General features: G+C 41.9%; 1 protein-coding gene across 1 annotated transcript in view; it reads right to left on the reverse strand.

Annotated features, from left to right (window-relative positions):
- Nucleotides 1-26290, reverse strand: part of LOC124594932 (glutathione S-transferase omega-1-like) — a 102682-nt gene extending 76392 nt beyond the window's left edge. Inside the window, exon 1 of the mRNA XM_047133435.1 lies at nucleotides 26198-26290. Coding sequence (XP_046989391.1) covers nucleotides 26198-26246 — 49 coding nt within the window. The 5' untranslated portion in view covers nucleotides 26247-26290. The remainder of the gene's footprint in view (nucleotides 1-26197) is intronic.
- Between the last annotated feature and the right edge of the window lie 569 nt (nucleotides 26291-26859).

Raw genomic sequence — 26859 nt, forward strand, 5'->3', positions numbered from 1 at the left:
CTGGCGAAATTTCTATTCATGGAACCCATCGAGAAACAAGACGCTGAAACGGTTGCAGGAGTGCTAGTGGAAAAGATTATTTTAAAGTTTGGAATATCATCAGTATTACGTAGTATATGGGTAGTAACTTCATCAGTAAAACAGTGCGAAGGGTATCCAAATTAGTGCGTATAGAGAAAACCAAAATCATGTGCTGCCACCCGCAGAGTAATTGGATGTTAGGAAAAACTTAAATGCTCAGACATTACGCTGAGGTGGCAAGGCATGGAATAGCGATATGGACATATACAGGTATAAAAGGGCAGTGCACTGGCGGAGCTGTCTTTTGTACTCAGGTGATTAATGTGAGACCGTTCCCGGCCTGATTATGACCGTATGATGAGAATCAACAGACCTTGAATATGGAGCGGTAGTTGGAGGTAGACGTATGGGACAGTCCATTTCGGAAGTCGTTAGCGAAGTCGATATTTCGAGATCCACAGTGTCAATAATGTGCCGAGAATATCAAATTTCAGACATAACCTCTTAACACGGACAACGCAGTGGTCGACAGCCTTCACGTAACGACTGAGAGCAGCGGCGTGTGTGTAGATTTGTCAATGCTAAGAGGTAATCATCACTGCGTTAAATAACCGCTGAAATCAATGTGGGACGTACGACGAACGTATCCGTTAGGACAGTGCGGTAAAATCTGGCGTTAATGGGCTATGGCAGCAGACGACCGACACGATTGCCTTTGCTAACATCCCAACGTCTCCTGCAGTGCCTGTCCTGGGCTCGTGACCACATCGGTTGAACCCTAGACGACTGGAAAACTGTGGGCTTTCAGGTGAGTCCCGATTTCAGTTGGTAGGTTCAAATGGTTCAAATGGCTCTGAGCACTATGGGACTTAACAGCTGTGGTCATCAGAACTACTTAAACCTAACTAACCTAAGGACATCACACACATCCATGCCCGAGGCAGGATTCGAATCTGCGACCATAGCAGTCGCGCGGTCCCGGACTGCGTGCCTAGAACCGCGAGACCACCGCGGCCGGCTCAGTTGGTAGGCGCTGATGGTAGGGTTCAAGTGTGGCGCACACCCGACCAAGCCATGACCCCAAAGTTGTCAACAAAGCACTGGGCAAGCTGGTGGTGGCACTATAATGATGTGAGCTGCATGAACCGATATTGACCGGTTGTGGTTATGTTGGGCTACTTGGAGACCATTTTCGGCCATTCAAGGACTTCATGTTCCCAAACAACGATGGAATTCTTATCGATGACAATGCACTCTATCGCCGGGCCACCGCGATTATTTGAAGAATATTCTGGACATTTCGAGCGAATGATTTGGCCGACTAGATCGCCCGACATGTATCCCATCCATCATTTATGGGAAGTAAGTGAGAGGTTAGTTCGTACACAAAATCCTGCTCCAGTAACAGTTTCGCAACTGTGGGTAGATGCAGCATTGCTGAATATTTTTGCAGGGAACTTCCAACGGCTTGAATAGTCCATGCCACGTCGAGCTTCTGCATTACGCTGGGCAAAAGGAGGTTCTATACTATGTTAGGAGGTTTTCCATGAATTTTGTCACTTCAGTTTATGGATACTTGGGATACTTGATTGTCATATTTAACACAACACCACGTAATGCAACTTAGTACATACCTCGTGAGATGTTCCTTCGGATAGTACGTAATATACCAGGAACATTCCAAAAGAATGCAACACACGTAATTAGAATTATGATGCTTATATGCTTGAGTTAAAAGAGCGAATTAGAGCTACGTACCAAAATGCACCAACTTCTAATGATGAACCTAAATTGAGGAATAGAGAGTAGTATGATAAAACACAACATCCAAAAGAGCTCGAATCAGGAGATGAAGTTTTTTATTCGATGAAAGTGTATGTACTGGAAGTCAAGGAAATTAGACGGCCAAAGGCGAGGCGCATGAATTGTAAAACAAATTAAAGGACCAACTGTGGTAACACAATTAAGTGGGAATGAGCGTCAAAGAGCACACGCCAATCGCCTGAAAGATTTTGTTTTAATTACAGGATGGTGCCAATACATCTGACACTGATAATTACCATGATAGGATTAGGGATTACTTCGATCCAAATAGTGACGAGTCGTTTAGATCAAGAACTTACGAAATTCCCGTCTTCCCTAGGATTATACTATGAGAACATGAGAAAAGTCAGTCTTTATATTGTAACATGGAATTATTTTAATTTAGCAGAATTAAAGAACATATTTGAAAACACCGAAGGAGCTGTAAAATTCTGCCAAAGAAGCTTTTCTCTACTTAATACGAATACTTTAGAATGTGCAAGTGTAAAACAGGCATTACAATGCCACAAATGCGAAACACAGAACTCTCGATGTCTAAATGGACCATTAGCTCGCCAGAAAGAAAAGTACGGAAACGTTTGTTGGAGAAATCAGTAAGATATTATCTGGAACTCTAGATGTAGATAACGCATCCTATTTTACGGCAAAAACTGATGTGTTAGAGGGAGAAAAAAAACAGTTCTTAAGATTAACTAGGGGGCAAGACACAACAGTAAAATCTGCGGTATCGTTATCAGGAGAAAGAAAACTGGCGTTCTACGGATCGGAGCGTGGAATGTCAGATCCCTTAATCGGGCAGGTAGGTTAGAAAATTTAAAAAGGGAAATGGATAGGTTGAAGTTAGATATAGTGGGAATTAGTGAAGTTCGGTGGCAGGAGGAACAAGACTTCTGGTCAGGTGACTACAGGGTTATAAACACAAAATCAAATAGGGGTAATGCAGGAGTAGGTTTAATAATGAATAGGAAAATAGGAATGCGGGTAAGCTACTACAAACAGCATAGCGAACGCATTATTGTGGCCAAGATAGATACGAAGCCCACACCTACTACAGTAGTACAAGTTTATATGCCAACTAGCTCTGCAGATGACGAAGAAATTGAAGAAATGTATGATGAAATAAAAGAAATTATTCAGATTGTGAAGGGAGACGAAAATTTAATAGTCATGGGTGACTGGAATTCGAGTGTAGGAAAAGGGAGAGAAGGAAACATAGTAGGTGAATATGGATTGGGGGACAGAAATGAAAGAGGAAGCCGCCTGGTAGAATTTTGCACAGAGCACAACATAATCATAACTAACACTTGGTTTAAGAATCATGAAAGAAGGTTGTATACATGGAAGAACCCTGGAGATACTAAAAGGTATCAGATAGATTATATAATGGTAAGACAGAGATTTAGGAACCAGGTTTTAAATTGTAAGACATTTCCAGGGGCAGATGTGGACTCTGACCACAATCTATTGGTTATGACCTGTAGATTAAAACTGAAGAAACTGCAAAAAGGTGGGAATTTAAGGAGATGGGACCTGGATAAACTAAAAGAACCAGAGGTTGTACAGAGATTCAGGGAGAGCATAAGGGAGCAATTGACAGGAATGAGGGAAATAAATACAGTAGAAGAAGAATGGGTAGCTTTGAGGGATGAAGTAGTGAAGGCAGCAGAGGATCAAGTAGGTAAAAAGACGAGGGCTAGTAGAAATCCTTGGGTAACAGAAGAAATATTGAATTTAATTGATGAAAGGAGAAAATATAAAAATGCAGTAAGTGAAACAGGCAAAAAGGAATACAAACGTCTCAAAAATGAGATCGACAGGAAGTGCAAAATGGCTAAGCAGGGATGGCTTGAGGACAAATGTAAGGATGTAGAGGCCTATCTCACTAGGGGTAAGATAGATACAGCCTACAGGAAAATTAAAGAGACCTTTGGAGATAAGAGAACGACTTGTATGAATATCAAGAGCTCAGATGGAAACCCAGTTCTAAGCAAAGAAGGGAAAGCAGAAAGGTGGAAGGAGTATATAGAGGGTCTATACAAGGGCGATGTACTTGAGGACAATATTATGGAAATGGAAGAGGATGTAGATGAAGATGAAATGGGAGATAAGATACTGCATGAAGAGTTTGACAGAGCACTGAAAGACCTGAGTCGAGACAAGGCCCCGGGAGTAGACAACATTCCATTAGAACTACTGATGGCCGTGGGAGAGCCAGTCCTGACAAAACTCTACCATCTGGTGAGCAAGATGTATGAAACAGGCGAAATACCCTCAGACTTTAAGAAGAATATAATAATTCCAATCCCAAAGAAAGCAGGTGTTGACAGATGTGAAAATTACCGAACTATCAGCTTAATAAGTCACAGCTGCAAAATACTAACAAGAATTCTTTACAGACGAATGGAAAAACTAGTAGAAGCCAACCTCGGGGAAGATCAGTTTGGATTCCGTAGAAACACTGGAACACGTGAGGCAATACTGACCTTACGACTTATCTTAGAAGAAAGATTAAGGAAAGGCAAACCTACGTTTCTAGCATTTGTAGACTTAGAGAAAGCTTTTGACAATGTTGACTGGAATACTCTCTTTCAAATTCTAAAGGTGGCAGGGGTAAAATACAGGGAGCGAAAGGCTATTTACAATTTGTACAGAAACCAGATGGCAGTTATAAGAGTCGAGGGACATGAAAGGGAAGCAGTGGTTGGGAAGGGAGTAAGACAGGGTTGTAGCCTCTCCCCGATGTTGTTCAATCTGTATATTGAGCAAGCAGTAAAGGAAACAAACGAAAAATTCGGAGTAGGTATTAAAATTCATGGAGAAGAAATAAAAACTTTGAGGTTCGCCGATGACATTGTAATTCTGTCAGAGACAGCAAAGGACTTGGAAGAGCAGTTGAATGGAATGGACAGTGTCTTGAAAGGAGGATATAAGATGAACATCAACAAAAGCAAAACAAGGATAATGGAATGTAGTCTAATTAAGTCGGGTGATGCTGAGGGAATTAGATTAGGAAATGAGGCACTTAAAGTAGTAAAGGAGTTTTGCTATTTGGGGAGCAAAATAACTGATGATGGTCGAAGTAGAGAGGATATAAAATGTAGGCTGGCAATGGCAAGGAAAGCGTTTCTGAAGAAGAGAAATTTGTTAACATCCAGTATTGATTTAAGTGTCAGGAAGTCATTTCTGAAAGTATTCGTATGGAGTGTAGCCATGTATGGAAGTGAAACATGGACGATAAATAGTTTGGACAAGAAGAGAATAGAAGCTTTTGAAATGTGGTGCTACAGAAGAATGCTGAAGATTAGATGGGTAGATCACATAACTAATGAGGAAGTATTGAATAGGATTGGGGAGAAGAGAAGTTTGTGGCACAACTTGACCAGAAGAAGGGATCGGTTGGTAGGACATGTTCTGAGGCATCAAGGGATCACCAATTTAGTATTGGAGGGCAGCGTGGAGGGTAAAAATCGTAGAGGGAGACCAAGAGATGAATACACTAAGCAGATTCAGAAGGATGTAGGTTGCAGTAGGTACTGGGAGATGAAAAAGCTTGCACAGGATAGAGTAGCATGGAGAGCTGCATCAAACCAGTCTCAGGACTGAAGACCACAACAACAACAACGAGTTTTAATCAGGCAGTACGTTACATAGTGAGAAATGAACAGATTACTGCACAAAGAATGAAAAAGCTCGGTTGGCGTATAACACACTTCGAGAATACCACTGATAGACGTTGTCAGAGAGCTATTGTATTGATAAACATTAATGAGCAGCTAATCGAGCTAACGTTTATCTTTAATGAGGTCGAATGCGAATATTATTTGCTAATTACAGCAATATTAAATGCACAGAAAAATATTTTGGAACCGTATCTAATTATTCCTGCGCAAGTAATCAGACATCTATAGTTGATTAACTACAAGCGATTCTCGATAGAATTTACAGAGGGCAATCGTTATCAGTTGCTTAAAGTAATCGACCTTGATGTGTTCATTACTGGTAATATTTTAAGTTATGTATTAAATATTACCCTTGTAGACAGCAATGTATTAGATACGTGTATAAAATTCCTGTTGCAGCAGACGCAAGAAAACAGTTATTTACATAAGTAGCCCCAGAGAAGGAAATGTTGTTAATAGATTATGCTAAAACAAAGTATGTAAAGTCGAAGAATGATCAGTTATTACGTAAAAGGTAGATCAAAGTGATCGAGTGTGTAAGCAGACGTTTGTTCTTTTGTCTGCATATGATTACGAGATGTGTATAGCAAGGATTTTGCAAACTGTTACGAAGATACCTAAAGATTGTACCCAAACGTATATAATGCCAAACGAAAGTGTCTCGACGCACAGAAGGCGTAATGACTGCTTATTTGAAGCACAAAAAGATGAAGGTCTCATACGGTTATGTAGTGATTATGAAACTATTGATGTAATTATTCGTTGTACAAGCAATTTTAAATTTTTTGTTAAATGTAAAGGATATGATGATTAAACACTGATAAAACCAGAATATGCAGTATTATTAGAACAAACGTAACCAATAATGATAGAGTTCCAAAATTGAATATGAACACAGAGTGCCGTATTATTAATCAAGTAAAAAGGAATATAACGGGACTTACTTTGAATCTGCCTGTTGAGCATGTGATAGGACAGATGATTTAAATGCACCAAATCATAAGTTCGGCGAGTTGGAGAATGAATTTTGTATCAGCAAAGGACTGCTTTCAGTGGGTTTCCAGTAAGTGGTGTACCCATTTGGTATTAAGTATTATGAGTTTGATTTTGTGTATTTGTCGACACTCTAAATGATGAGAGATTGTTTTCAATTCATGTATAGAACCATACATTACAATTATTGCAAGAAAACGTGTGTGAAGAATAACATTAAATAGGTATCCTGGTAGAGGATCGGTCAGACATCACCCTCTCTAAAAGATTTAGGAGAAAATGAAGGAAATATATCTGAGAATATGCCCTTTAAATATGGGGCTAGAGATAAAGGTAATGTAACGCATCAAAGAAGAGTTGTACCGACAAGATATTTGGAAAATGCAGGGAGTAGACAGCCCTTAGTGTTAATGTCAAGAACATGCAAGAGATAAACCTAAGATTTAAAATGGTAGTAAATGGGGTTGTAATCATAATGAGGGTAGCCAAAATGAAACTGCGTGTGACCTTGAAAAGAAAAAAGATCAAGCGTTCCTGATAGAAGAGAGTTTCGTGCAGATGTAAAATAAATTGTGCATTCATAATGAGCTGCAGATTGAAACTGAAGAAACTGCAAAAAAGCGGGAATTTAAGGAGATGGGACCTGGATAAACTGAAAGAACCAGAGGTTGTACAGAGTTTCAGGGAGAGCATAAGGGAACAATTGACAGGAGTGGGGGAAAGAAATACAGTAGAAGAAAAATGGGTAGCTCTGAGGGATGAAGTAGTGAAGGCAGCAGACGATCAAGTAGGTAAAAAGACGAGGGCTAATAGAAATCCTTGGGTAACAGAAGAAATATTGAATTTAATTGATGAAAGGAGAAAATATAAAAATGCAGTAAATGAAGTAGGCAAAAAGGAATACAAACGTCTCAAAAATGAGATCGACAGGAAGTGCAAAATGGCTAAGCAGGGATGGCTAGAGGACAAATGTAACGATGTAGAGGCTTGTCTCACTAGGGGTAAGATAGATACTGCCTAAAGGATAATTAAAGAGACCTTTGGAGAGAAGAGAACCACTTGTATGAATATCAAGAGCTCAGATGGCAACCCAGTTCTAAGCAAAGAAGGGAAGGCAGAAAGGTGGAAGGAGTATATAGAGGGTTTATACAAGGGCGATGTACTTGAGGACAATATTATGGAAATGGAAGAGGATGTAGATGAAGATGAAATGGGAGATAAGATACTGCATGAAGAGTTTGACAGAGCACTGAAAGACCTGAGTCGAGACAAGGCCCCGGGAGTAGACAACATTCCATTAGAACTACTGATGGCCTTGGGAGAGCCAGTCATGACAAAACTCTACCATCTGGTGAGCAAGATGTATGAGACAGGCGAAATACCCACAGACTTCAAGAAGAGTATAATAATTCCAATCCCAAAGAAAGCAGGTGTTGACAGATGTGAAAATTACCGAACTATCAGTTTAATAAGTCACAGCTGCAAAATACTAACGTGAATTCTTTACAGACGAATGGAAAAACTGGTAGAAGCGGACCTCGGGGAAGATCAGTTTGGATTCCGTAGAAATGTTGGAACACGTGAGGCAATACTAACCTTACGACTTATCTCAGAAGAACGATTAAGAAAAGGCAAACCTACGTTTCTAGCATTTGTAGACTTAGAGAAAGCTTTTGACAACGTTAACTGGAATACTCTCTTTCAATTTCTGAAGGTGGCAGGGGTAAAATACAGGGAGCGAAAGGCTATTTACAATTTGTACAGAAACCAGATGGCAGTTATAAGAGTCGAGGGGCATGAAAGGGAAGCAGTGGTTGGGAAAGGAGTGAGACAGGGTTGTAGCCTCTCCCCGATGTTATTCAATCTGTATATTGAGCAAGCAGTAAAGGAAACAAAAGAAAAATTCGGAGTAGGTATTAAAATTCATGGAGAAGAAGTAAAAGCTTTAAGGTTCGCCGATGACATTGTAATTCTGTCAGAGACAGCAAAGGACTTGGAAGAGCAGTTGAACGGAATGGACAGTGTCTTGAAAGGAGGATATAAGATGAACATCAACAAAAGCAAAACGAGGATAATGGAATGTAGTCAAATTAAATCGGGCGATGCTGAGGGGATTAGATTAGGAAATGAAACACTTAAAGTAGTAAAGAAGTTTTGCTATTTAGGGAGTAAAATAACTGATGATGGTCGAAGTAGAGAGGATATAAAATGTAGACTGGCAATGGCAAGGAAATCGTTTCTGAAGAAGAGAAATTTGTTAACATCGAGTATAGATTTAAGTGTCAGGAAGTCGTTTCTGAAAGTATTTGTATGGAGTGTAGCCACGTATGGAAGTGAAACATGGACGATAACCAGTTTGGACAAGAAGAGAATAGAAGCTTTCGAAATGTGGTGCTACAGAAGAATGCTGAAGATAAGGTGGGTAGATGACGTAACTAATGAGGAGGTATTGAATAGGATTGGGGAGAAGAGAAGTTTGTGGCACAACTTGACTAGAAGAAGGGTCGGTTGGTAGGACATGTTTTGAGGCATCAAGGGATCACAAATTTAGCATTGGAGGGCAGCGTGGAGGGTAAAAATCGTAGAGGGAGACCAAGAGATCAATACACTAAGCAGATTCAGAAGGATGTAGGTTGCAGTAGGTACTGGGAGATGAAGAAGCTTGCATAGGATAGAGTAGCATGGAGAGCTGCATCAAACCAGTCTCAGGACTGAAGACCACAACAACAACAACAATGTGTTAGGTGCTTTGTGCAAATGTATGCATTGTGGATAAATTGTGTAATTCAAGATCAAGAGTTATCAAAAATGGTTCAAATGGCTCTGAGCACTATGGGACTCAACTGCTGAGGTCATTAGTCCCCTAGAACTTAGAACTAGTTAAACCTAACTAACCTAAGGACATCACACACATCCATGCCCGAGGCAGGATTCGAACCTGCGACCGTAGCGGTCTTGCGGTTCCAGACTGCAGCGCCTTTAACCGCACGGCCACTTCGGCCGGCTCAAGAGTTATCACTGCGATGTGCAGATAAAAGTAGTGTAAAATAATGTGTGTAATTCAAAGTGAGGAAATTATTCTGTGTAGTATATTTTGAAAGATATATATGATTAATTTATTCATATAAGGAAAATGTGTTACAGGATTGACGACGAATTGAAAAGTGAATATGTATAGCGTAAATATAGTGTAAATAAAGAAAAAAAACGCATGGGAAAAAATATGAATAAAAATGCAGTCCATGAGGCACATTCTAACATAACTGACACAAAAGTTTGTAGTCTTCGACTGTGCGGACTACCAAATTTTCCCGCAGAGAGTGAGGCATCGCGAATAACTCACGTGAGGTACTAAGAGTAGACGGCGTTATAATGTGTGGGGTTAAAAGAGTAAACTAACGTCAACAGAGTGACAAGGAAGCAGGTGAGACTGTGATTTTACAGTCAGAGTGGCATGGGCTACGTGACTGGTTGCAGAGCAGTTTACGGAAGGAATAGATGTCAGGAGCACAGAGCTTGAATGCGTGGGAGGCGCGTCATGCGAATCATTATACGAGAATCGTTCCGAAAGTAATGCCTCCTATTTTTATTCAAGGATACTACTGGAGATACATAAATCACAACAGCACAGCTAAACAGAGCAACATTTCAGGTATAGACTGTCATTTTTCCACGTAGTCGCCACTATTCGTTATGCACTTTTGCCAACGATGAACCAGAGCCAGCATGCTGCGGTTGTAAAAATCGGAACCAGCTGAGGCTAACCACTGCCTTACATCTTTGACAGCAGCATCCGAGTCTTGAAAATGTTCGTCACGTAGTCCATCTTGAAGAGGCCCAAAGAGATGGATGTCTGAAGGCGCTAAATCGGGACTGTACGGTGGGTGTGGCAAGACAATCCATCCGAATTTTTCAATGAGTTGCGTGGTCGCAAAAATTGTGTGAGGTAGGGCGTTATCATGTTTCAGGTGGAAATTTATCTCCTTCTCTGCTCTTAACCTGGAAATTCGGGCTTTCAGCTTCGTCAGTGTCGTCTTGTAGCATGCTGAATTGACAGTTTCTCCAGGCTCCAGGACATCCAAAAAAACAACACCCTGGCTATCCTAGAAGACTGTGCACATCACTTTGCCTGCCGGCGGCTGTGTCTTGAATTTTTTCTTTGACGGAGAATTCGCATGTCGCCATTCCGTGGACTGTCTTTTTGATTCTGGCTCGTAATGGTGACACCATGTCTCATCTCTGTCGACAACGCTATTCAGAAAATTTTCACCTTCAGCTTCATATTGATCCAGCAGGTCCCGACAAATTTCCATTCTATGAGTTTTACGTTCTTCTGTAAACATCCGCTGGACTCATCTCGCACAGACTTTGCGATAACCAGGATGTTCCAATATTGTTTCTAAGGCACTGCAGCCGACATCCAGCTTTGCACACAATTCTCTGGTTGTTATTCGCAGTTCAACACGGAGAAGTTTGATCGAGACGCTCTTCTTTGCGAGATTTGAGAGCTGTGAAGGGTCGACCGGCCCGTAACTTGTCATGCCTACCCCTTCCATCACCTTGAAAATGCCGTACCCATCGCTCCACATTGCTCACGTCAACTATATCGTCTTCATACACCTATAGCAAGCATCGATGGATTTCAATGCGCAGTTTCTTCCGCAGTGAAGAATTCAATCACACAACACTGTTTTACTCGCGTGTCCATATCATATTTCAGTTTGGAATACTTCTCTGCTGGCGCCAACTACCGCAGAACATCGGAACCAGCTGCAAAAGAAAGAAGAAGGTTGAAGCATTAGCACTACACCGACGATATCTGGCTCAGACATTCAAAGTCATCATAAGAAAAGAGGGGGCATTGCTTTCGGAATGACGCTCGCAGCAAAAGCACCGCTGCCGGCGCAGCTGGAGATTTCTAATTCAGTCTGCCGGAGTGAGGAACCTGTATTACTCGGCCGCCGGACCGGACGTGGTTTCTCTTGGCACTTTGCTGCAAGGGATACATGCATTATTACATTACATAACATCAGTATGTTAGTTTCTCGTAAGATTCGAGAGTACTTTCCCTTCCTAAATAACACTCGTTACTTTCTATCAAGAATGTGTAATGAACTCAACAACTGTGATATGACTTTCAAAATGGCGGAGCACAGCAATCAGTTGTCTTTTCTTTCTGGCTTTATTAAAGCAAATCCAGATTTCGACTAGTGCCTAGCCATTAGCAATGCTAAAAATACAAAAAGTACGTAGGAACCAATTTACTATTAAAATAATTTCGAACTTGTCAACAAAATTAGAAATACACCAATAACTGACGAAATAATTTTTTTTTTTGTCTGGATATCGTCAACTTTTACACAAACATAACTATTAACAGAACTACGCATGTAATTCAGCGTAATTTAATGGAACAAGAGAAAAATAGAATTCTTTGGGCTACTTACCATAATTTTGAAATTTAAGTACTTTAAATTTAATGGAAACACTTATTCCCAAAAATACGGTCTGAGTATGGGGAGCTTAATATCTGGAATGTTCGCTGATATAGTTATTAATTATTTAGAAAACAGATTCTTTTCTGAAAATCCATCATAGGCAGACAAGACCGTAAACTACTTATAGCGTCCCCAGCGAAATAATACTAATAAAAGACTTGAAAAACAGTATTTATAAAGAAGAGACATTTAAAATTTGAATAATAAGTGGACACCAGCCGCTCAGGCGAACATAAATCTTTCTCCGTATTATAATAATTTCTCTGTGTAAGTTTCGAGTGCAAAGAAATGTAACAAAATGACCTAAAGAAACGACAAGATACGCTCTTTTGTTAATTTTTTAGTCGTCTTCACTTCTTCTCTTGTCTTGGTTGTGTGTAGACGGACATCTTGCGAATGCTGGCAAATGTAAGCATATTTGTAAGAGGTGATCCCGATTTCATGTCCGCCTTCCTTGAATTAACCTGCATTCAAGTAATTTACAGTTCAACAATCGCAGCGGCCGATGCAGCCAACGACGCCATTACGTGGCGATATTAACTTATAAAAAATTAGCGGAAGCGAAAAACTCGCCCGCTATTAACATAATATTAATTTTTCTCCACAGCAGCACGAAGTTACAGAAAATACGTAGCTTTAAGATATTTATTTTCAGTACCATAGCCAAGAGCCAGAGCCAGGACTCCGACTACGAGGCAATGGTTAAGGGAGGTAAAAAAAATACTCTCGCGCTTGTGTGGGCCGCAATTGTAATTAATAACTAAAGATTTTTTTATTGAAAGTGAATTGACTAGCCGAGGAAATTAATATGAAAAGTGTATTCCATTGTTCAACTTATATGCTTATGTTTTAAGATTCAGTGAGTCTAACGTTCATTAACGTAACAAATAATTTATACTGAAGATTAATATTGTTTAAAAAGGGAGAACTTCACAAAAGCGTTTAATTGAAAATCAAAATAAAATTAAATATCATTTTTATTAAGGCCCACCACGTAAGTCGGCAATAATCAAAATAATAATAATAATAATCATAATAATAATAATATATTAAATTACGAGGGCCGCCGGACGCGAGATACTTTAGTTACTAGACGATACGACGTTGCTAATAAATGGTAACGATGACATCAACACTACAGTATCTGTTTTTAATAACTTGCATGTAACGATTAACTTTACATATGAGATTGACACAAATAGATCTATTACTTTTCTTGATCTATTAAAGTGAAATGAAAATGACAGGCACACATTTGGTAAAGAAATTGGTACCAACGGTACTGTGGATTTTATGTCAAACCACCCAAATCAACACATGAATGCATTTTTCAGTTTTGCTGTCAGTCGGGTGCTCAAAATTCCGTTGTCCATAGACGAACATGATGATGAAATGGTAATAATAAGGCACATTGCAAAAGTGTGTAACTATTCACATGACTTTGTAAGTAATGTATATAAGAAGATAGCTAATAAATACAAAAATAAGATGACCTCTTACTGTAATATGGCTTCTAAGGAAAGTACTAAGTTTGTTAATTTACCTTACTAAGGAAAAATGAGTACAAGGATTGCAATTATCTTTAGAAAGTACAATGTGACAGGGTCCTTTGGAACAAAAAATAACCTAAGATGTATTTTGCAACATGCTGTAGATACAAAGAATGTATTTCATGCTTCTGGAGTTTATAAAATTGATTGCCAGGACTGCGGGGCCTGTTACGTTGACCAAACGGGAAGGGGGCTGGAAGTTAGGTTTGGGGAACACGTCCCGTTGACCAGAAAAGATGCTACGGAAAAATCGAGTATGGTGGCTCATTTACTTACACCAAAGCATCAGTTGCCGACTTTGACATCTAATGTAAGGTTGCTGTAAAAGTGTGAGAAGGCCAGGTTCCTTGACCTCCTAGAAGAGTTAGATACTTTTTGCCATCAGAAAAATGTTAGCTGCAACCTCATTAATGACCAGGTTATTAAGTAAAATGCGCAGTTTTGGGAAATGTCTCACAATTTCTTACTAGGAAGCAGTGAAGGATATGTCCCAATGGATACGAAATAGTTCCTGCCGTATTGCCAATACGTAGCAGCCATGAACATAATACTGTACAAGTACGATGGTTATAATAGTGAACCTACAAAACTTGTTTCATATTAGATTGAGTTAGGTGCATGTACATCGTTAATAACAGCAATTCAGTATATAGGTTTCATTGCACTTATAATTAAAATCTGTTTGAAATGGCACAGAGATTAGTATTCTTTACATCCGTAACGGGACGGCAAGTCATACCAACTATCCTTCTTGCTGACATTTGGAGCCATCTATGAACTATCCAGTAAATAAGAGGAACTACATACATTGTCGCAATGATTAAATAAAGAGAAGAATAGTACAAAAGATACAATATTTATATCAAATGAGTTCTAATAGTCACAGCATACGTCATGTGCCTCTTATTGTTTCGCAATTTTTTTAATAAAACGTTTACCAACATGGCGTTACCTGTGTGTTTCAAAGAATAACAAAACAGTTTTCCCATAAGGAGTGAATGTGGCACTTTTTACATCTTCAATGTTTGCAGTAAGTCTGGTAGCAACGTAAATAATTTTACTTACATTTTGTTTTCTGTTATTCCTATGCAAATTTGAAGTTTTTAATAGAGACTATATGCTGTTCTGTGAATGTTATGATTAAGAAGTTCATATAGAGGGTTCCATACAGCTATCCGGTGAGTTCTCCGCCAAGCCTACCTTCATTATACAGTAGTCTTCGATGAACTGTGACAGAAGCCCGAACAACAGGGAACTGACGTATTAGAACATTACTGAAACTATGAAATAGTGGTATGTAATCTAATGTATAAGCGATATACACTCCTGGAAATTGAAATAAGAACACCGTGAATTCATTGTCCCAGGAAGGGGAAACTTTATTGACACATTCCTGGGGTCAGATACATCACATGATCACACTGACAGAACCACAGGCACATAGACACAGGCAACCGAGCATGCACAATGTCGGCACGAGTACAGTGTATTTCCACCTTTCGCAGCAATGCAGGCTGCTATTCTCCCATGGAGACGATCGTGGAGATGCTGGATGTAGTCCTGTGGAACGGCTTGCCATGCCATTTCCACCTGGCGCCTCAGTTGGACCAGCGTTCGTGCTGGACGTGCAGACCGCGTGAGACGACGCTTCATCCAGTCCCAAACATGCTCAATGGGGGACAGATCCGGAGATCTTGCTGGCCAGGGTAGTTGACTTACACCTTCTAGAGCACGTTGGGTGGCACGGGATACATGCGGACGTGCATTGTCGTGTTGGAACAGCAAGTTCCCTTGCCGGTCTAGGAATGGTAGAACGATGGGTTCGATGACGGTTTGGATGTACCGTGCACTATTCAGTGTCCCCTCGACGATCACCAGTGGTGTACGGCCAGTGTAGGAGATCGCTCCCCACACCATGATGCCAGGTGTTGGCCCTGTGTGCCTCGGTCGTATGCAGTCCTGATTGTGGCGCTCACCTGCACGGCGCCAAACACGCATACGACCATCATTTGCACCAAGGCAGAAGCGACTCTCATCGCTGAAGACGACACGTCTCCATTCGTCCCTCCATTCACGCCTGTCGCGACTCCACTGGAGGCGGGCTGCACGATGTTGGGGCGTGAGCGGAAGACGGCCTAACGGTGTGCGGGACCGTAGCCCAGCTTCATGGAGACTCCTGCGAATGGTCCTCGCCGATACCCCAGGAGCAACAGTGTCCCTAATTTGCTGGGAAGTGGCGGTGCGGTTCCCTACGGCACTGCGTAGGATCCTACGGTCTTGGCGTGCATCCGTGAGTCGCTGCGGTCCGGTCCCAGGTCGACGGGCACGTGCACCTTCCGCCGCCCACTGGCGACAACATCGATGTACTGTGGAGACCTCACGCCCCACGTGTTGAGCAATTCGGCGGTACGTCCACCCGGCCTCCCGCATGCCCACTATACGCCCTCGCTCAAAGTCCGTCAACTGCACATACGGTTCACGTCCACGCTGTCGCGGCATGCTACCAGTGTTAAAGACTGCGATGGAGCTCCGTATGCCACGGCAAACTGGCTGACACTGACGGCGGCGGTGCACAAATGCTGCGCAGCTAGCGCCATTCGACGGCCAACACCGCGGTTCCTGGTGTGTCCGCTGTGCCGTGCGTGTGATCATTGCTTGTACAGCCCTCTCGCAGTGTCCGGAGCAAGTATGGTGGGTCTGACACACCGGTGTCAATGTGTTCTTTTTTCCATTTCCAGGAGTGTAGGTTATGTCACGAGTTGTAACTTTTTATACTATCGCCTGACTATGTACTTCTTATATCTTTTAGCATTGATCATGATTAGGCACGAGCCGAAATCTAGATTTTCTTTAATAAAGCCAGAAAGGAAAAGATGACTGATTGCTGTGCTCTATCGTTTTGAAAGTCCAAAATACTTGTTCTGTCTCAGTTATTAATCAGAATTCCACGTCTTTTTCCCGCTGAGTTTCCTTATCTGCAAATATTTTTACGCTTCAGGACCACGAGTTGGACGAACCATTTCACCAATGAAAAATAACACCACTTCCCTCCTTGTCCGCTCGCACGACACTATAATACGGCACTGTGATCATAGCTCTGCACTCCGTAACACCTGGACTACCAAAAGAATTATGTTCAACAACATTGGAGGCGCTGTCATATGGCGAGAGGTGCTAACACATAAGGTATTCAAGAACATCGTCGAATACGTTTGGTGGTCCAGATGTTACGGTGTGGAGATGCGTCCCGACCTCCAAATCTTTGAACACCATACACTCCCCAGTTATCACTATTATGACTGTACTCCTTCCCTATGTGCGTATTTTCAGGGACGCATTCGGCCCTGATTTAATATCCGTGGATAACAGTGCGCGACCGCTTCAAACAGGGCAGGTGGAGGAGCCCAAGGGACTGGAGGATGGACTCGCCCGCCCATTTCCCCGACTTAAATCCCATCGAGAACATGTGGGATTCGTTCGGGAGAAATATTGCAGCATGTACACATGCACCAACGACCATGCAGAAGCTGTCAACCTCAATGGTGGAGGAAAAGAATGCCTAGCCCCCCAAGAACTCGTTACTAAGCTTGTGGTCGGTACCGGAGCACATTGCAGTGCACGCACTGGCATCCAGAGCACTGCCAAACACCGCGTTCGACCGTTTATAATGTGCAAGGGACCGCCATGAATCGCGGTGACTTCAGTGATGATGATGGTGATGATGATGATGATGATGATGATGATGACGATTATGATGATGATGACGTTTGGTTTGTGGGGCGCTCAATTGTGCGGTCATCAGCGCCCGCACCAAAGTCCAAATTTGACACAGTCCAATTATCACACAATCCAATCTAGCCACTCTCACGAATGATGATGGTGATGAAATGATGAGGACAACACAAACACAGAGTCCCTGGGCAGAGAAAATCCCCAACCCGGCTGGGAATCAAACCCGGGACGCCGGTCGGTGTGGCAGAGCGGTTCTAGGCGCTTCAGTCTGGAATCGCGTGACCGCTACGGTCGCAGGTTCGAATCCTGCCTCGGGCATGGATGTGTGTGATGTCCTTAGGTTAGTTAGGTTTAAGTAGTTCTAAGTTCTAGGGGGACTGATGAACTAAGATGTTAAGTCCCATAGTGCTCAGAGCCATTTGAACCATTTGAACCCAGGACCCCGTGTTCCAGAGGCAGCAACACTAGCCACTAGACCACGAGCTGCGGACGCGGTGACTTCAGTGACATCACTGTCTTTGAAAAAAAAGAAATGTCATTTGTGCTCGTATCATTGCGTATTTCTTTCAGTTACGTTCTGTACTGTCCTGTACTATACTGTGGCAGCTCTGTCTACGTAAGGTCCAGGTTTCATCGAACTATGTTATTTGGCACTGACAAATAATTCAAAAGTTACTTTCGTCATTAATTTTTGTAAGCAACTGTACATAAGAGCAACGCCATCTACATTTTGTATGTAAAGATAGCGTACAGTCTGGAAATCGGCAGCGGCACGATCGTGGCCTATTGGTACTGCAGTGTACCGTCGCGCGACATAGCTGTTCGCGTTGGTCACGATCGCACAACTTTCGTGCGAACATTTAATCGACGGGCTCAGGAGTGCCATATTCAACGTCATGCAAAATGTAAATGGCACCATCTGACTACCAGTCGACGACGAACATGCTCCTCATCTGTACATACAGCCTCGTAAAAGCATGTGACGTGGCTCCTGCCTTGGATTAAGAAATGGGCTTTTTTTTTAGCGAGGCAAGTTTGTTTATGGACACTGTGGCGACGTTTGGAGCCTCACAGACTGTCAGGTAGAGAACACTCGCGTGACTTCGCTTGACGCAGAAGCGTATAGCAATACGCCGCCAGTGGTGACCCCGACGACCACGCACAAGAGTGGCACTACATGGTGTTTTCAGACGAGTCCGAGTTATGCGCAGAGCTTTACGATGGATATATGCATCCGCCATCGTCATACGGCCCAAAAATGTGGCCTGATGTGTGCACGCGCTCTCATCGCTGCATCATGTAGTCGGTAGCTTGAATGGCAGCCACTACATTTCTGACTTATGCCCTGTATTCGAGATCTCGATAAGACAGCGACTGTCACCCCGGACAGCACATTCTACAGACCTTCCACCTATTCAGTACGCCTGGTTATGAGCTGCCTTGAATTTGACTCACCTCCGGTCGCCAGCCATTACGACTGAGGAACTCTGGCACAGGGGAATAACGGCATGGAAAGGCGTACCAGAATCTGTCACAAAAGGTCACTTCGACTCGATGCTCATCCCTGTTAGAGCCAAAGATGATAGCTCTGTATACTGACATTCGCACCCTGTGTGTCCCAAATCACCTAAAAATATTATAATGTATTCCTTTTATTTTACTGAATACGCACAATGCGTAAAAGGTCTTTATTTGCCATCCTTCCTGGCATTGTAATTTTAGTGTCCGGCAGCAATATCTTTTACTATGGATCTTTGTAATCAATGAGCACTTGCAATTATAAGTGATTTAGGATAGTCACATTCTTTATGATTATTTCAGTGCCTGATAAAATCAAGTCTTATTCATTTTTGTTCTATTTCATCTTTGGCCAGTGGTTTTTCTATTTGTATTTCACCGAAATAATATGTTGAAAATACTCCAGGTTCCTACTTTGAGTAGGGTTCATAGATTTTGAGAACACTTTTGACTCAGCTCCAACAAAATCCGTACGTACAGTTATTCAGTATCTATCAACATATATTCTACAGCTTTCATCAGCTTGTTAATGTAGCGAGAAACTGAAAGAGGCGTCAGGTAATAAGATTCCATACCGTTAAAACTACTCTTAGAAGCCCTCGTGGCAGAATTTATACTTTTAACCTGAAAAAACGAAGAATGTGCACCTGTTAATGGGACATATCCGGGCCATATCTGTTTTACTCATGACGTTGTATTGTTTGCTTCTATTGCAAGAAAAATTACAAAACGATTGGAAACCTTAACAGATCGAATGTGAAAGTATGCTGGAAAATCACTTGGTGGACGAGAAGAAACAAAACAGAACGATAAAAATCGTGCTGAATGCTGTTGTGAAACTAAAGGTGTTTTTAAAAGCTAAGCTTCTATTGTAGTTTACAAATAAAATTTAGAACATTTAAAGAGCGATCAAAAAGGTTCCGTTCACATGGTGTAAGTCCACAATCAGACAAAATCGTCGTGAGCATTGAAGCTATCATCCCACCGATGCGTCAGGTGAAACATACCCGTTTGGTAAAACACCAGGTAGCGTTGCGTGAAGAAGTCTGAAACTGCCTGCCGCACATCCTCGTACGACAAGAATCGTCGGCCCTTCAAAGCCTTTCCTAAGGGACCGAAAGCGCGATAACAGCATGTGGAGAGATCTGGACTATGGGACGGGTGATCCAGTGTCTGCCACTCGAGTTGGCGTAACTCCTGCGCTACGACATTTGCGATATGAGGACGTATGGTATCATGAAGCAGCAGCTCCCCGTGTTCACAACAGTGGTTTTCGAGAGACATGCTATCCCTTACACGTTCATTTTCCGAAGGTCTTTGCCCCTTCGGTAGCAAAGAAAAGAGTAACATCACGCGGGTCCAGTTTGGAGGCACCTGGTCATAACTTCGCCATAGTTCACGTTTACTGCACGTACGTGGGAAAGACAATACTCCTTTGCCTTCATCTCGGTGCTTATGTACACACATCGGAGACGCGCTAAGGTGTATATACGCTGCAGCAACCTGAAACTTCTGGATAGTCTCTTATAATTTGTGTGTACTGTCAGTTATGACTTACGGCAGCGAGAAACAGACTTTTAATATGAAAACCTGCCACAAAACTGAGTGCTGAGCAATGGAGAGATGGATATTAGGAAATACTGGGAGAAACAGGAAACAAATAGGTTAAGGAACAGGCTGCATTGGGTAATGTAGCTGTGACTACACATACGAAAATATGCCGGGCTATTATGCTGCGGTCGGATGAATTTTTTGTTTCAAATCAATGTTTTCCTTCTTCTGTGGTGGATATCTTCATATGGGTTTGTTGCTTTTCCGAAGGTGTGGTGCACATACTGGATCTTTAGTAACTATAATAGATCATGAAAAATCTGAATGGAATAAGTACACGAGTAGCGGCAAAGAATTAATTTGTATACAGGGTGGTCCATTGATAGTGACCGGGCCAAATATTTCACGAAATAAGCATCAAACGAAAAAACTACAAAGAACGAAACTCGTTAGCTTGAAGGGGGAAACCAGATAGCGCTATGGTTGGCCCGCTAGATGGCGCTGCCATAGGTCAGACGAATATCAACTGCGTTTTTTTTTAAAAGGAACCCCTATTTTCTTCTGTTACATATTCGTGTAGTACGTAAAGAAATATGAATGTTTTAGTTGGACCACTTTTTTCGCTCTGTGATAGATGGCGCTGTAATAGTCACAAACGTATAAGTCCGTGGTATCACGTAACATTGCGCCAGTACAGACGGTATTTGCTTCGTGATACATTACCCGTGTTAAAAAGGACCGTTTACCAGATGCAGAAAAGGTCGATATCGTGTTGATCTATGGCTGTTGTGATCAAAATGGCCAACGGGCGTGTGCTGTGTACGCTGCTCGGTATCCTCGACGACATCATCCAAGTGTCCGGACCGTTCGCCGGATAGTTACGTAATTTAAGGAAACAGGAAGTGTTAAGCCACATGTGAAACGTCAACCACGACCTGCAACAAATTATGATGCCCAAGTAGGTGTTTTAGCCGCTGACGCGGCTAATCCGCACTTCTGTAGCAGACAAATTGCGCGAGAATCGGGAATCTCAAAAACGTCGGTGTTGAGAATGCTACATCAACATCGATTGCACCCTTACCATATCTCTATGCACCAGGAGTTGCATGGCGACGACTTTGAACGTCGTGTACAGTTCTGCCACTAGCCACAAGAGAAATTACGGGACGATGAGAGATTTTTTGCACGCGTTCTATTTAGCGTCAATCACCAACAGCGGAAAATCCACATGGCTGCGACAAGTGGAACATCAGCGACCTTGGCGAGTTAATGTACGGTGCGATATAATGGGAGGAAAGATAATTGGTCCCCATTTTATCGATGGCAAATCTAAATGGTGCAATGTATGCTGATTTCCTACATAATGTTCTACCGATGTTACTACAAGATGTTTCACTGCATGACAGAATGGCGATGTACTTCCAACATGATGGATGTCCGGCACATAGCTCGCGTGCGGTTGAAGCGGTACTGAATAGCATATTTCATGACGGGTGGATTGGTCGTCGAAGCACCATACCATGGCCCGCAAATTCACAAGATCTGACGTCCCCGGATTTCTTTCTGTGGGGAAAGTTGAAGGATATTTGCTATCGTGATCCACCGACAACGCCCGACAACAAGCGTCAGCGCATTGTCAATGCATGTGCGAACGTTACGGAAGGCCAACTACTCGCTGTTGAGAGGATTGTCGTTACACGTATTGCCAAATGCATTGAGGTTGACGGACATCATTTTGAGTATTTATTGCATTAATGTAACAGCGTGCGTTCTCAGAAATGATAAGTTCACAAAGGTACAGGTATCACATTGGAACAACGTAAATAAAATGTTCAAATGTACCTACGTTCTGTATTTTAATTTTAAAAACCTACCTGTTACCAACTGTTCGTCTAAAATTGTGAGCCATATGTTTGTGACTATTACAGCACCATCTATCACAAAGCGAAAAAAGTGGTGGAACTAAAACATTCATATTTGTTTACGTACTACACGAATATGTAATAAAAATGGGGTTCCTATTTTAAAAAAGGCAGTTGATATCCATTTGACCTATGGCAGCGCCATCTAGCGGGCCAACCATTGCGTCATTTGGTTTCCCACTTCAAGCTAGACAAGTTTCGTTCTTTGTAGTTTTTTCGTTTGACGCTTATTTCGTGAGATATTTGGCCCGGTCACGATCAATGGACCACCCTGTATATCAGACAGCCGTAGGGCATACTTGTTGTTGTTGTTGTTGTTGTGCTCCTCAGTCCAGAGACTGGTTTGATGCAGTTCTCCATGCTACTCTATCCTGTGCGAACTTCTTCATCTCCCACTACCTACTGCAACCCACATCCATCCGAATCTCTTTAGTGTACTCATCCCTTGGTCTCCCTCTACGATTTTTACCCTCCACGCTGCCCTCCAATACTAAATTGGTGATCCCTTGACGCCTCAGAATATGCCCTACCAACCGATCCCTTCTTCTAGTCAAGTTGTGCCACAAATTTCTCTTCTCTCCAATTCTATTCAATGTCTCCTCATTAGTTATGTGATCTACCCATCTAATCTTCAGCATTCTTCTGTAGCACCACATTTCGAAAGCTTCTATTCTCTTCTTGTCTAAAGTATTTATAGTCCATCTTTCCCTTCCATATATAGCTACATATATACTACATATATACTTTCAGAAACGACTTCCTGACATTTAAATCTAAACTCGATGTTAACAAATTTCTCTTCTTCAGAAACGCTTTCCTTCCCATTGCCAGTCAACATTTTATATCCTCTCTACTTGAACCATAATCAGTTATTTTCCTCCTCAAATAGCAAAACTCATTTACTACTTTAAGCGTCTGATTTCCTAATCTAATACCGGCAGCATCACCCGATTTAATTCGACTACATTCCATTATCCTCGTTTTGCTTTTGTTGATGTTATCTTATATCCTCCTTTCAAGATATTATCCATTCCGTTTAACTGCTCTTCCAGGTCCTTTGCTGTCTCTGACAGAACAACAGTGTCATCGGCGAACCTCAAAGTTTTTATTTCTTCTCCATGGATTTTAATACCTACACCGTATTTTTCTTTTGTTTCCTTTACTGCTTGCTAAATATACAGATTGAATAACATCGTGGATAGGCTACAACCCTGTCTCACTCCCTTCTCAACCACTACTTCCCTTTCATGCCCCTCGACTCTTATAACTGCCATTTGGTTTCTGTTCAAATTGTAAATAGCCTTTCGCTCCCAGTATTTTACCCCTCCCACCTTCAGAATTTCAAAGAGAGTATTCCAATCAACATCGTCAAAAGCTTTCTCTAAATCTACAAATGCTAGAAACGTAGGTTTGCCTTTCCTTAATCTATTTTCTAAGATAAGTCGTAAGGTCAGTATTGCCTCACGTGTTCCAACATTTCTGCAGAATCCAAACTGATCTTCCCCGAGGTCGGCTTCTGCCAGTTTTTCCATTCTTGTGTAAAGAATTCACGTTAGTATTTTGCAGTCGTGGCTTATTAAACTGATAGTTCGGTAATTTTCACATCTGTCAACACCTGCTTTCTTTGGGATTGGAGTTATTATATTCTTCTTGAAGTCTGAGGGTATTTCGCCCGTCTTATACATCTTGCTCACTAGAAGGTAGAGTTTTGTCATGACTGGCTCTCCCAAGGCCATCAGTAGTTCTAATGGAATGTTGTCTACTCCCGGGGCCTTGTTTCGACTCAGGTCTTTCAGTGCTCTGTCAAACTCTTCACGCAGTATCTTATCTCCCATTTCACCTTCATCTACATCCTCTTCCATTTCCATAATATTGTCCTCAAGTACATCGCCCTTGTATAAACCCTCTATATACTCCTTTCACCTTTCTGCCTTCCCTTCTTTGCTTAGAACTGGGTTGCCATCTGAGCTCTTGATATTCATGCAAGTGGCTCTCTTCTCTCCAAAGGTCTCTTTAATTATCCTTTAGGCAGTATCTATCTTACCCCTAGTGAGAGAAGCCTCTACATCGTTACATTTGTCCTCTAGCCATCCCTGCTTAGCCATTTTGCACTTCCTGTCGATCTTATTTTTGAGACGTCTGTATTCCTTTTTGCCTGCTTCATTTACTGCATTTTTATATTTTCTCCTTTCATCAATTACATTCAATATTTCTTCTGTTACCCAAGGATTTCTACTAGCCCTCGTCTTTTTACCTACTTGATGCTCTGCTGCCTTCACTACTTCATCCCTCAAAGCTACCCATTCTTCTTCTACTGTATTTATGTCCTCATTCCTGTGAATTGTTCCCTTACGCTCTCCCTGAAACTCTGTACAACCTTTGCTTTAGTCAGTTTATCCTGGTCCCATCTCCTTAAATTCCCACCTTTTTGCAGTTTCTGCAGTTTTCTTAGTCCCATAGTGCTCAGTGCCATTTGAGCCAGGGGGACGAGAGGTTCGGTGTCAACAAGAAATTCATCCGAACACGGCATAATAGCTTGAATAGTCTGGAATATTTCAGTAAGTGTGACGCAATGGAAACGAAGTGAGGTAGAGTTGGGCAAGCGGCCAGGAGAACAAACATCTATGAACTGATAACGTTAAGTTGCTGATGACATTAGAAAACAAATATGAGCAACATTAATGCTGAAATGCACAAAAAGTCTTGAGGAGGCCTATATCAAACAGTGGAAGTCGAATAAATGACAACGTCGACGTCGGCGACGATATTCATGATGATGATGATGATGATGATAAAGGTGATTCTTTATCTCTCCTAATGTTTCTCAAGTGCCTTTTCTCTTTTTATGAGTATATTTTCAATTTCGTTTTTGTGATATGATACGAGAAGAGAGCCAGAAACTAAGAGTACCCATGGACTGTATAATTTATTACCCCTTTACGAGGGAAAGCAAATAACACATAAAATGATTCCTACTTTGCTATCTGTTGAGCCCTATCGACAGAGCAATCCGAGAAAAGTATGGGATGATAGTTGTGGGTCTGTTGTCAGATGGGTATACGACACAGCCGAGCGCACTCTTTGTTGGTATATGCGCTTCGTGTTTTCTTATCGCCGTCAAACTATCCTAGATTTAAATATCGCACCAGAACTGCCAACTAGTTTCATTATCCTCCTGTGTTGCGTATATGGGAAACAATATGCTGCCAACAAATAAATCCGTAGTAGAATATGTTAGCCTTTCTTTTTACACATCATACAGATAATGTTGAACGTACTGACGATATATTTTCTCATGAATTCATTTACTATACCAGATCTATAATATTAAATACATTGACATTTTCTCATGAATTCAGGTTTTTTGTGGTCAAGCGACAGTCACAGTAGAAGCACACTTAAAAGTGATTCTCTTATCCGAGGAGGTACTGGAAAGGCTAATTAACGATACTCCTGAAACCTACGGAGGCCGACCACAGCCTGGTTCAAGTCTCCGTTACACCACGTAGAAGTGCCATGAAAGCAAATCAAAATTATTACATCAACGTCCTATCCTTGAGACTACGGAGCTGTATAGCAACGCGTCTCTCGGAAATAAAGTTGGCCACTGCATATATCTCTGGAATAACGGCCGAGGTATAGTATGTATAGTACGTTTGCGAAGTGCAGTGTTTTCATAAAAGGTGCATCGTACATGTTTGAAGTGTACAGTTACAGAAGTGGTTAAACACAGTGAAGGAGGTATACACGGCACAGATATTGCGATGTACGCAAACATAAGTATCTCTTACATACATCTGTGTTTAAGTTCGAGGAGTCAAGTAAACCGTTGGAAATGTGCTTGTTTAAACTACATACAACTGTACACAACGAAATACAGTTGCGAGGAAGTTTGTTAAAAAGCTTACCTTTCTTGAGGTACTTAATGCCCATCTCAAATGTCTCCCCTAAACGCATAGCACGCAGTTGACAGCACTAATGACAACAGCCACGAGTTGGACCTCGCCCGCCTGCAGCGCCACTGTCGAAGCGGGGGCCGCTGCGTCACGGGCTGGGCTGCTAAACGCTGCTACTCCATGTTAAGTTACGCCCCGAGTTAGATCTCGGGGTCGTTAAGTAGCTTAACACTTTGCGAGCGCAGCTCTCGGGCCCTCTCTTCCTGCACTTAATTTTATTATTGCTTTGAGCGAGTGCATAAATTAACTAACCAAAATTGTAGTAACATGACATCGAAGGTACCAAATTTTGGACAGCTACGTAAGATGATAGCATATGTTATTTTTCCAAGGAATCTTATGTTTTCCTCGCACATGGGCTCTGCCGCGCGATGTTGCTCAACAGCAGCCAACATTACTATAGGACTGGCATCAGAATAGCTCTGTAAACGAAGCAGGGGAGTCTGAGCGGTTAACTCACTTGATTTACATTCAGGAGAGAGGCTCAAACTTCTTTCATCACCTTGTCTGTACCGATGCAGGTAAGATACTAGAATTGCATCCCGCAAGACGGCGGTTCAAACCCGTACATGACCATTCAGCATTAGATTTTATGTCGTTTGCCTAAAACGCTT

Source organism: Schistocerca americana, chromosome 1, assembly GCF_021461395.2.
Source record: "Schistocerca americana isolate TAMUIC-IGC-003095 chromosome 1, iqSchAmer2.1, whole genome shotgun sequence".
Lineage (NCBI taxonomy): Eukaryota > Metazoa > Arthropoda > Insecta > Orthoptera > Acrididae > Schistocerca > Schistocerca americana.